Raw genomic sequence first — 12858 nt, 5'->3', positions numbered from 1 at the left:
TATTGTTTGTGCCAGAGCTGATTGATCAGCTTCCGGTGGAATGCCTTTTGTCATGGTGCAATTGGACCATTGTGAAAGGAAAATAACAACAATTTCCTAAAATAAAAATTAGATAACTTTACCACACATTGTTTTTTTGAGTGGGAAAACACATTCTGCATTTTCTAGCGTGGGCATAGTGAATAAATACTGATTACCTTGAGATAAAGTTATAGTCAAAATGACGAATGCATGCATGGTACTTTTGCAAAAAATATCCATGTTAATCTCTATGGCTTACATGCTAATATGCTAGTCATTGTGCAAAAGCATCGTTATCTGACATAAATTGGGGGATACAAGGAAACTCAAATGAAACCTCCCTCCCTCACATTTTGAAAATGGCCAATGTTGATAAAGTAGGCGGTTGGCGCCATCCAGCTCATATGGGGCAGAAGCGGGGGAAGGACACCTCGGCTGTCCCATTTCCAAGAACTGCAGTTGTTGGCCGTGGAAAAGGAAAAAAAACTCTCACATTTCTCACCCTCCCCTCCTTTCACTGCTGACGCAAGTAGGTGCTTAGCTGCTACAAAGGATGGCGGCTTTAGTTTGCATAGGGAAGAAGCGAGAATATTCTCACAGACAGAGGAGGTTTTAGAACTTTACCTCTTTGGCAGTAAAAACAATGCTGAGACATGTTTTATCAAACATTTTAGTAAGAGTTTGTATCACAACATTCAGTGGTACATCTTTTACCCTATTCATGGTGTGAAAGTGTAAAACGCAGGTCTAATCACAGCTAAAATATATACAGTGTACATTTAATGTACTTGAGGTGTTTTGGATAAAGACTTTTCAAAGCATGTACACAGTCTCGACATAGGCAATCTTAAGCAGAGAGCCTCTACACATTCCCTGGATTTAAAAACAACATTCTGCCATTTAAGACATGTGCTTAAATGGTGTGAATGACTTGAGACGTTTGTAGACTGGGCTTCCCCTCCTTAGTGCCTTCCTCTTCCTCTTCCTCTGCTGCCGGCCCGACCCCTACCTCGAGCGCTGCTCAGGTGTCCAGCTGAGCGGCGGAGCTTCTTTCTCTCCTCGTGGTGGTCCCGCTCTGCCTGTTGCTGCTTCTTCTGCTGCTCAGACTGCAGAGTATACAAGTGTATGTTGTCAATCTTGCTCTGTTGAATGTTTTCATATGTACTTGGCAGGGGGTCAGAGAAGACCAGTTTATGAGTCTCAGGATGTGTGGATTTTTATAGCCAATAAAATTGCAATTATTGGGGCCAATGTTCCACTGTGGTTTACTGTTTTTTACGGTTGCTATTTTTAGGCATGGCTTTTCTTAAACTTTAGGTGACATTGATGCACATTTTACCTTTTTGAGAGTAAAGGTTAGTTGCTTGCTGCCCACTGTAGTGTCAGCCGAGTTGTTGGTTTCAGAGTGCTCTAATTTCAGACGCTCCTCCAAGGAGGCCCTGAGGGGGAGACAAAAACAAACAACATGTTTTGGGTGCTTAAAAAGTTGTTGGAAAATGCATTATTCGGCTATTATAATCTGAAAAGATAATTTCAGTTAATAATAACTATCAAAATCTTAGAATTAGTCTCAACTGGCTTTAAAGACATACTTCTGTAGTTTCTGCTTGTGGGCCACGTCTTTAAAGCTGCGGAACTCCTCCCCGCTTTTGATCTGATAGAACTGAGGCTGATTGTTTTTTATGTTCTCAGCTGTGATGAAGGTTTCATCTCCTCCGCTGCGCTTGGTGTCCAACAGGATGGTGTTGCGGTCAGCGTCCTTCCTCTCCTGTCGCCTCCTATCTCGGCCCTCTTCATGCAGTAGCCGACGTTGCTCCCTCACTTCCTCCACCCAGCTCTTGTCGTCATCTGAGCTTTCCTCAGAGCTAGCCCGACCTTCCTCTTCCTCTTCCTCCGGACCCTCCTGGAAGGAATTATAGACGTGTTGGTCCTTCTTCGCCGCATGTGAGAGCCTCATTGCATTTAAAGTATTCATTAAGTAGCGCAGAATCACCTGAGAAGCAGCATCTTGTTTAGCTAGCAGGTGTAGCTTCTTCTTCCTCTTCTGGCTCACTTTAGAGACGATAGGATTGAGCAGGCGGAACTCTTCACTCTGCTCGTCCACCTGGTAGTCTGGGTTTTCAAACATCACCTTGAAGCGGTTGTCGCCCAGAATGGTGGGAAGGGCCTGCAATTTCAACAAGTTGAATTAAGTAAGACAATACACAATCTGAGACTTTAAAAGTCGTCCATTTGGTCTTATACATCTTCTTACCTTGCCCTTCTTTTTCCTGGACGCCAGATCAACTTCATCGTCTCCCTCCTCCATCAACTTGAGAGCCAACTCCTTGTTGACTTTGGGCAGAGTCTGACTCAGGCAGACAAACGTTTAGTGTTTGTTAGAAAAATAAAAAGATGACACTGTCCACACTCTTAATTAACTTGATTGCACACAGTCACCTGGTTTTAGTCATTAACTTGCAGTTATGCAGTTGTTGACAAATCGGTATAGTTCCAAATAGCTATCAGTGTTAAAGAACCAAGGCATCTTTTTTTTATGTAGAAAGATGCATCCTCTTCATGCAATGACTTTTTTTTAATGCCGTCTTCATTATAATGATCTGCCTTTGCACGTTAATCTGTTTTTTAAAACATTTTATTAAAACAATTCTTTTCATTGTTTTCTAGCACATGATGTTATTTTTTTCTTATGTTGTATTTTATTTTTTTACTGATTCCATTCTATCTGTTTATTGTGGTTTCTTTTGGCTAGTATTTTTCTACATGTTTTAATGTCTTTTAATTTTATTTCAGGAATTTTTACATGTACCATGTTGCCTTTTGGGAGTATCTGTGCCTTTTTACTAATAATATGTATTTTATAATTTTTTTCTGTACAGCACTTTGGTACATTGTGATTGTTTAAAGTTCTCTACAAATAAAGTAGGATCGTGTTGGATAATTGCAGTAAGCTGAGTTAGCACTAAGATGTTAAAAAAATGTGGTTAGTTGCGATTTCTTGTGCGAACACCCAAAGCTACTTTTATGGGGTGCCTTTGCTACTTGGTGATTTAAACATGCATGTCGGATGAAATAACAGTCTAGTGGCCACTGAATTGTTCTCACTGCTTGACTGCTTAGAATTAGCCCCTCTACTTCATCACTATTAGAGCTACTTTGACAAAAAGAAAAGCTGGGTGTGCTATTTGTGTTTTAATTACCGTATATGACTGGCAACATTCAAATTGGCCTTTATGAAGCAGATCTTCACTCAAACAATGCAGTCATTGCTTTTATGTGATTATGTGGTAGTTTGTCATTAAAGAAAGGTATGTCTGAATTGAACTAAGACTTTGGGCTACTATTCTTTGACCCTTTAGCAAGCTACTGGAAGTCAGGTGGCAAACTACACCTGCTCTATATCTGGCGTCTCTAGCCACGACCACTGAGATCATAAAAAAGACACTATTTAAAATACCCAAAAAATACTATTGCACTCTCAACAGCCAATGGTAAAGCAACCCAGGTAACCGTTTCTTAACTGTACGCCACCTATTTACGTATATTCGCACACCAAACTGCAGACGCTTTGTGACACAGTTTTCAGTATCACAGCCTCCTCACTTTGAAGCTCCCTCCACTTTGAAATCAGTGATGTTACTGTTTGGATATTTTTTTAAAGACTCCTTAAACGCCACTTGTTCACCAAAGTACGGATACTACTATACTGTAAATATCACACCTCCAACATACATACACAGACACATATATTTATAACTGCAATATTGTTGAGGGCTCCTTGAAAGGTGCTATACGAATCCTAATTATTATTACTATTATTAGAAAACTGTCTGTTTAGAGAAAATATTTTACTACTAAGTATTCACTGCAGTCAATAGTGCACACTACTTCTTATGGAGGCCAAGTTTAGTTTGCGTCAGGAACAATTTGACTTGGTAAAATATCTAAACGCCCCTTAATTTTTTACAGTTTCAATATGTGTTTAGGAATAAATATCACACTCTTAAACCAAACTTGACCTGAAGGCCACAATAACTTTTAAGTTTGATTATTTAATTACCCGGTAGGTCTAAATTTTGAAGATAATATTTTAAAGGGCAGAAGTCATTCATTGTACTTTAAAAGTTCAGACAAGAACCACCTTACGGTTCATTATTTCATAACCTGTATCGACAACTACTAGAATTTCAGTGGTTTTAAGCAAGCCAAAACAACAGCGTACTTCTTTAAATAAAAAATTGGCACATTCTGTTCATCAAAATGGTGCAGCTCTAATGCTAACTGCCAGGGTCATGTTATGGTGTCAGAATGGCTTACCTTAACTTGTACTCTCTGAGTCCTGGTCTCCTCGATCTTCTGGCGGATCTTATCTTTGCGGTACTCCTCAAATGCGAAAGGATTTGCCAAGCTTTTGACCTGAGACCAAAAAGCCCAAGTGTTAAGTTAAACACCTGTACGCTACATGTTTATAATTAAAATAACTTATGATCATGAAAACTCACCTGCTGCTAAAATTGTAATCACAAAGTTTATGTTTAACAATAGGTTTGCTATTGCATTACAGTTGCATACATTTTTTCAAAAGTTTTATAAAATAAGCTAAATATCACAGGGGAAGCAATTTATTAATTTCTAATGAATGTCATAAATCCTTAACATTCATAATTATGACATCAACCATTGCACTAATAAATTTTTTCTTTATATATTAAAGGAATATGCAACAACACACCTTATGGTAGAGCCTGATGTCCATGAAATAGCCATGCATGTACGCTCTCAGTAGGGACGACCCCACCAGGTGAGACAAACCTTAAAAGAAAATCAAGGTGATGTACATCGTTCTTTAGGATGGGGGTGGTGATTTATATAAAGCTTTGATGAGCTACATTACATAATATTTGTATATCCAACTTTCATTTCAAGGTGTTTGTGACCAGGTTTAGGGTAAATTGGATCATATAAATACTATTGCAGTCCAATGAAAAGCATATCGCTACATTTTGTGAGAATGTAGCGGTATGTGCTCCCCACCCTGAGATGACTCACTCTTAAAGAAGCTACCGATATGTATTTGATGCCTGGATGCCTGTGAGTGTGTAAATGCTCTCAAAGGATCTTCCATCGACGTGGTCTACTCAAGGTTATGTAACAGGCCACGTTACACAGCTTATGTAAATCAACACCGCTGCTGCGCCCCACCGTTATTCGTCAGCAGCCAACCACCTCTCTGCTCTTTGCCATTTGATCTTTTTACTGCTGAGACTGCATTCCAATGTTCATTCAACCATTCCTCAGGGATACGCCCACACCCAGCCCTCCTTAGTCCTCCCCCCCATGCATCCAAAGTTAGGTTGCGGTGAAAGTTAGGTGCAGTTTTTAATTTTTATAGAAGCATTATAATAATAACAGTGGCACTTTGCACGTTTGCAATTCAGCATTTGTGATCATGGAAATTGTTGTAAATTGTTTTCCCACAGAGAAAACATCTCATTCAGCCTAGGTTGGTAATAATTTATAAATAGATAATAATTAAAAGGTAAAATGTACAGCATACCCGCCCAAACTTTTTACATGTTCATGTTTCTTATGCTTCACTAACAATGCTTTTTTACTAAGCGTTGAGATGTCCCACTTTGCTATGCGGTCCTGAATGCACCACAGCTGTGGGGGGGCGGGTGAGAGTCTCAATTACCATAAATTAGTCGCTTGTGCATCCACAGCCAAACCCCCGTGAAAAGTGGGGATTTAATATATATTTATATTTCTCAGTAAGAATAAAACAAAATAAGATATGTATTACTTAGCAGAAAAACAAAAACATTAATGCAACAAGGCCTCACCCAAAGTTTCCAGGTCCTTGCGGGTGACAAACTTGTAGTCGTCATACACAGTGCTCTCAGGGCTTTCTTCCAGCTCTTCGGTGAGGCTGTCAAGGAAGGAGCACCAGCGAGGTGCCGGGCCTAGAGCCTGAACTCAGAAAAACACAAATTTCGGATTAAATCGCTAACTGAAGAAAACAAATATTTGTCAAAGTATAACATTGGTGAGATGAAGATTAGGAAACTCATCAGTATCTAAAAAAAGGGATGATATCATTGTAGACGATAGAGGTTCTGGTATTACACTGATGTGCACTGTAAATCCACACCAATACACTTAATACATATATAAGATAGTTGAAACACTGAAAGGATCTGGGATAGTTGCAGTCCTAAAAAGGAACTTCTATCAACGATATTGATTGAGTTTGATTATGTTCTAACCCAAACCAATGTGTTCTGTCAGCAGGATTGAACATATACTACATACCGTATTTTTCGGAGTATAAGTCGCTCCGGTGTATAAGTCGCACCGGCCGTAAATGCATAATAAAGAAGAAAAAAAACATATATATGTCGCACTGGAGTATAAGTCGCATTTTTTTGGGGGAAATGTATTTGATAAAACCCAACACCAAGAATAGACATTTGAAAGGCAATTTAAAATAGATAAAGAATAGTGAACAACAGGCTGAATAAGTGTATGAAATAACCAACTAAGAACGTGCCTGGTATGTTAACGTAACATATTATGGTAAGAGTCATTCAAATAACTATAACATATAGAACATGCTATACGTTTACCAAACAATCTGTCACTCCTAATCGCTAAATCCGATGAAATCTTACACGTCTAGTCTCTTACGTGAATAAGCTAAATAATATTATTTGATATTTTACGGTAATGTGTTAATAATTTCACACATAAGTCGCTCCTGAGTATAAGTCGCACCCCAGGCCAAACTATGAAAAAAAATGCGACTTATAGTCCGAAAAATACGGTATACATTTTTTTTAACTGTGTTGAGGGACACATGTCAAAGAATGACCTAATAAGTCAATTATTTTTAAATATAATATCAGTTGGGCGGCTAAATTGTAATGCACAACACTGCCACCTATAGGACTGGAGTGACCCTGACAGGTCATAACTTCAACTTTAAAGTCTGCCAGAGTTGTTTAAGATTGTTCATCTTTGATAAAGTTCTACACTTTACTCTGTGTTATTCAAGGCAGCGGTTCCCAACACGTTAGTGTGCCAGGAAATTATTCAATTTGATATTTACCACCACTGGCCTAGTTTTTCCAACTGGGGTAAAAATGCACAACAAGAAGTTCAATATCTACTCAAGTGCACATTTTGCTAACAGATATTGAGATTCAAAAGTATTTGATTGTTTGTTTACTTATTTAGGATAGTTAAAAGTTATTGACCTTTGAATTGCAATGGTGAAAAAAAATGTATGACAAATCAAAATGTATTGCCTCTGAAAAGGAATACGGTACTTGCATTATTTGTATTATATATTATGATTGCAATAGTGCTTGATTTGGTCTCAAAATAATGCTGACAATAATATCATTTATCCTAAATAATTTGTAGGACAATATTTTGCCCAACAAAATGTATTAACAGCACAGACCCAGTATTCTCTTAATTTTCTGATTCCTATGTAAATTGAAAGAGGGGATTATTTGAAAGAAGCCATATTTAATGTTGCCAATATCCCTATTAATATTGTAAATCTTAAAGGTCATTAGAATTTTGAAAATGAACATATCATATGCTATCATATCATCACAAATCCACGACATGACATCATATTGGATTTGATCGATATCGGCCATGACATTTGACTTAGTTGGAATGGACAGATGTGTCTCTTACACTCTTGGAAATGCTGATGAAAGGCACAAAGTACAAAGTCTAAAAAAAAACGACTGCTCTCTTTTTTCCTGTCATTCTTTTGGTCTCGTTGCTAGTACACTAGAGTAGCACAAGAGCCCACATGTGTTGCAATTATGTGAGTAACTGTGTTTGGCAATTTTGTAATGTGCACACCAACCAGAACATCAATCACACCTTTTATTGCACCAATAACTGTGAGAACATCCGTTAAGATAAGTAGTGAGATATGTGCTTGGTAGTGTTTGTCTATGGGCTGTTGAAAAACAAGTTCTGTACTCACCGGGATGTAGAATGTGTTCATCTTAGGATCTTCATTGGCAGTGAACATCATACCTGCCAAACAGACATAAGGAGAAAGAATAGTGTAAAAAGAAGCAAATACATCTAAAATAGTGTAAAAACAGAACATTAAAAGGTTTTTTTGTAATTTTACCCAGGATTCATAATCCCATTTTAAGATAAGAACACACATCTGTCTTGTTTTTAAGCATTCTAATGTGTAATATATGTCTCATACTACACGGCTAACAATGTAGTGAATTACACTATTCTATCCAGCACAAAACCCCTCCAAAAAAAAACTTCCCAAAACCTCCAACAATACCCCATTTACATGTCGTGACCTGCTTATTAACCAAGTATTAGCGTCATTGTTATAAAAACTAATCAAATCAAATCAAATCAACTTTATTTATAGAGCACATATAAAATTTACCACAGGGGTAGCCAAAGTGCTGTACAATGATGAGGAACTATTTTTAGCAGCGACTTGATCACAGAGAGGTAACTAGTTTATGGAGCTACTGAAATACTTAGTTGGTGAACTGCTGCATCGCCTCTAAACCGGTTAATAGTTAATTGTAGATTATAAATTATGCCTCACACTTGTATAGGTGAAGGTTGTGGCCATAAACCGAGCAGTTGATCAATTTAGCCCACAGAGACACTAAGGATCGGCACGAAAAGATGTCAACTTCAGTGAGGATTATGCTGAATTTACCATTTAAACAGAAAACAAGTTTTAAGAGCAGACATTGTACACTCAGTGATCGTTTTATTATGTTTGTAATTCTTGTTCGGGACTGAGCACTAGTTTGGATTATTTTATCCTCTGTATATTCAGGCTTATTTGTCCCAAAGTATTCCTTGTCATTTCTCATGAAGTCTGCCATGATTAGCAATAGTTGTAAAAAAAATATGACATGTTATTATGAATGTGCCTGTTACTACATTACATATATACTTACAGTATTCACAGCGCTTCGCTTTTCCCACATTTTTTGTTACAGCATTATTTCAAAATGGAATACATTTAGTTTTGTCCTCAAAATTCTACACACAATACCCCATAATGACAATGTGAAAACTTTTTTTATTATTAGAATTTTTAGCAATTTAAATAAAAAAATTAAAAAAACTAAGACATGATATGTACATAAGTATTCACAACCTTTGCTCAATACTTTATTGATGCTCCTTTGGCAGCAATTACAGGCTCAAGTCTTTTTTAATACAATACCACAAGCTATCTTTGCACAGTTTCACCCATTCCTCTTTGCAGTACCTCTCTAACTCCATCTGGTTAGATGGGAAGCGTCGGTGCGCAGCCATTTCCAGATCTTTCCAGAGATGTTCAATCGGATTGAAGTCTGGGCTCTGGCTCAAAGACATCTATAAAGTTGTCCTGAAGTCATTCTTTTGATATCTTGGCTGTGTCATTGTCCTGCTGAAAGATGAACCGTCGCCCCACTCTGAGTTCAAGAGCACTCTGGAGCAGGTTTTCATCCAGGATGTACCTGTAAATTACTGCATTCATCTTTCCCTCTATCCTGGCTTGTCTCCAATTGTCTGCCACTGAAAAACATTCCTACAGCCTGATTCTGCCACCACCATGCTTCACTGGAGGGATGGTATTGGCCTGGTAATGAGCAACGCCTGGTTTCCTCCATACATGATGCCTGGCATTCACGCCAAAGAGTTCAATCTTTGTTTCATCAGAACAGAGAATTTTTTTCACATGGTCTTAGATTATTTCAGGTGCATGTTGGAAAACTTTTACAGAGCTGCAGAGATGGCTGTCCTTCTGGAAGGTTCTCCTCTCTCCACAGAGGAATGCTGTAGTTATTGGTCACCTTCCCGACTGGGGCCCTTCTCCCCCGATCGCTCGGTTTAAACGGCCAGTCAGCTCCAGGAAGTCCTAGTGGTTTAAAACTTCCACCATTTACGGATGAAGGAGGCCACTGTTCTTATTGGGACCTTCAAAGCAGCAGATATTTTTCTTTACTCTTCCCCAGATGTGTGCTTTGAGACAATTCTGTCTCTGAGGTCTACAGACAATTTCTTCGACTTCATGGTTGGTTTGTGCTCTGCCATGCACTGTCAAGTGTGAGACCTTATGGACAACCAACTAAATTTACCACAGGTGGACTACAATTAAAGTGTAGGAACATCTCAGTGTAGGAACATCTGTTTCAACTGGATGACCAGTTGAAACAGGATGCACCTAAGCTCACGTTTGAGCTTCATGGCAAAGGCTGTGAATACAAAGGCTGTGAATATATATAAAATGTGGAAAAAGTGAAGCGCTGTGAATACTTTTCGGATGCACTGTATAGGTGGGATAGATCGAATCCAATTACTTGCAGTGTTATGCACCTATTGCTAGCATTTATTTACAATTTCAAATGCATAAAAAGAGAAAATCATTGGTGTTAAGAATGAAAAAAGTATTTTCTCAAGCTAAATGGGCCAAGTGACACAACAATATATTCAAGAATGACAAACGTTTTAATATATACATAGCTTTAGAACCAAAGATTATGTTCACCTTTGTAGCCAGTATAAACCTACTAGCATTCAAGCCAAGATCAACTGGCGCCACCCAAAGGTGAACAGCAACGTTTGCTTATTTGTTAAAAATATGGTTTATGGTTTAAGTCTATTTTGAACATGCACTACAATTACAACATGATACATCACAATTTCCAGTTTCTCTTTTCAAAATATGAATTACTTAATGTAACAAAATAAGTACAAATGTCGCTTAAGAAAAAAAACGTAATTTCCTTTACACGTAGGTTCTCCTGTGGTTTATTGTATTTATTAAAGCATTCGCTTATTTTAAAAAATCTCCTTTCTATTGCTATATTAGGGATTATTATGAGCTGGATCATTAATAAACACTTCCTCACGGTCTCTTTTTAGAGTCAGACCATGGGTTTAATGTTCTCATTAGTTCTCGTTCATATCAAAACCACACAACATGATCTTACAAGAGTTAACTGTCGGAATCCTAATCTAAATGTTTGGCTGACTGCTTTTATGCAGTAATTTCTTTGAACACCACTTTTGTGTTTAAATATTTTAGTGCTGTGTCATCCTTTATTATAAAACTTTGTTAGATGGATTAAGTCTAAAGCTCTCTTCATGTTAGACACTATTAAAACAATTGGCTCCTATATCTTCTTTGCGGCACAAAAACTGATTTAGTCTGTTAAAACAAGTGAAAACAAGCTACTGCTTTGTAATTCCTTTGTTGAATGTGTTTATGTTTATATATTGAAATAATTTGCTCAATATATAAACTAATTTTGTCATTTGCTACTCTACTTACTTTTAACATACATTATCATTACATTTTTATTGTGAGGCCACTATTCAGACAGCAGTGGTAAAACATAGTTCTCACCTGAGTTGGGATATATGCACACATCATTAATGTTGCTTTCAGTCTGGATGGAGGAGAACACTTTGCCCTGTGGTGAGTAGTGGAAGAGGAGCATGTCATACAAAGAGCATTAATCTGTTTCATGGAGTATGAGTCTTGAGAGAATGTGTATTAAATGTTATGACCAGAGGGTATATATAATATTACACTAACATCTCTAACTTCTTACATTGTCTTTGTTCCACATTTTTATTATTTTGGCGTCTGCTGACACAACCAGGTCCATCTCGTTGTGGAAATTGAGTGATTTAATTGGGAGGTTGTAGAAGTGGTCTTTTACGAGCAGCGGTTGGTTGGATCGCAGGTCATACAGCAGCACCTTTAGCCAGAAAAACAAAGGACATATACACATACATGCCTGCACGCGCACGCACACACACCTAACAGGCTACCATCACTCCAGAGGACACCAACTTGCTTGTGCGAGTACATTCAAAGATATGCTATATTCAAAATATAATTTCCCTTTCCCAAATATTTTACTATAGTGTCTCTTCAGTATATAAGGCTCACCTGTCCAGTGCTGGTGCCTACTGCTATGGAGAGAGGGCCGTTAAACTTCAGTGCACTTATAGAGGGCAAACTTAGAACCCTGGAAACAAGAACATAAATAAAGTATCACATTATTAGCAGAAATGTACATTTTAATGTACATCAAAGCCATAAAATAGTGATCTGTAAACAATGGAGTGTCAGTAAGACACTACTGATTCTAAAATATCTGTGAGGCTCCTACAGAGAAGCAGAATGACACATGGCGTGTAAGTCGTTTTTTTTTTGACAGTGCCAGCTTTCAATGCACAAGAAAAGTTGAGGTCAACAGAAATAATTTGTCATATTTATGTGACAGGTTGCTACATACTCCATTCCTTCTCTGAGGCTGCTCAGGGCACAGTCGAGAAGACCCACTCGTTTCCTGACACGAGGGTCCCAGCATTCCACCCTTCCCTATAAGACAGGAATAAACAGTGAAATGCAGGGAAATTTAAGACCAAATTCCGAAGCTAATTTTAATTCTAACAACTACAAAAAGCCATTTAGATAGAACTGAAATGAGCTACAAACATTAGCATGTTAGCATTCTAACAATTGGCATGTGTCAAGTACCAAATATAAGACTCTGTAAGTGTATACCTGAAAAATGTGTTCAAAAAGCCAGCATGCGTGCATCATTATACAAATATGCAAACATCAAAATTCATGACTGCAGACCTGCAAAATTAGCCAAAAAAGTTAGAATGTTTACAAGACATACTAACTGTGCACATTAAGTACCGGTAACAACATATATGACTGAGGTTTAAACTTGCAAAAGTTGCTAAAAAAAAAGCTAGCAAGCATAATTGACTAATATTATCAACCAGTGTTGCTCATATTAT

General features: G+C 37.8%; 1 protein-coding gene across 1 annotated transcript in view; it reads right to left on the bottom strand.

Moving 5' to 3' along the window:
• Window positions 1-675: 675 nt before the first annotated feature.
• The window catches only part of nol10 (nucleolar protein 10), a 22012-nt gene continuing 9829 nt past the window's right edge, over window positions 676-12858 (bottom strand). Inside the window, exons 9-21 of the mRNA XM_061968480.1 lie at window positions 12342-12427; window positions 11993-12071; window positions 11649-11798; window positions 11441-11507; window positions 8033-8085; window positions 5865-5991; window positions 4754-4833; window positions 4339-4437; window positions 2276-2368; window positions 2015-2188; window positions 1614-1924; window positions 1361-1460; window positions 676-1127 (exon numbers count right to left, since the gene is read on the bottom strand). Of these exons, the coding sequence (XP_061824464.1) occupies window positions 984-1127; window positions 1361-1460; window positions 1614-1924; window positions 2015-2188; window positions 2276-2368; window positions 4339-4437; window positions 4754-4833; window positions 5865-5991; window positions 8033-8085; window positions 11441-11507; window positions 11649-11798; window positions 11993-12071; window positions 12342-12427 (1563 nt within the window). The 3' untranslated portion in view covers window positions 676-983. The remainder of the gene's footprint in view (window positions 1128-1360; window positions 1461-1613; window positions 1925-2014; window positions 2189-2275; window positions 2369-4338; window positions 4438-4753; window positions 4834-5864; window positions 5992-8032; window positions 8086-11440; window positions 11508-11648; window positions 11799-11992; window positions 12072-12341; window positions 12428-12858) is intronic.

The sequence above is a fragment of the Nerophis lumbriciformis genome, linkage group LG08 (genome assembly GCF_033978685.3).
Source record: "Nerophis lumbriciformis linkage group LG08, RoL_Nlum_v2.1, whole genome shotgun sequence".
Lineage (NCBI taxonomy): Eukaryota > Metazoa > Chordata > Actinopteri > Syngnathiformes > Syngnathidae > Nerophis > Nerophis lumbriciformis.
The sequence above is the reverse complement of the archived record's forward strand: the minus strand, read 5'-3'. Positions and strand labels throughout refer to the sequence as shown.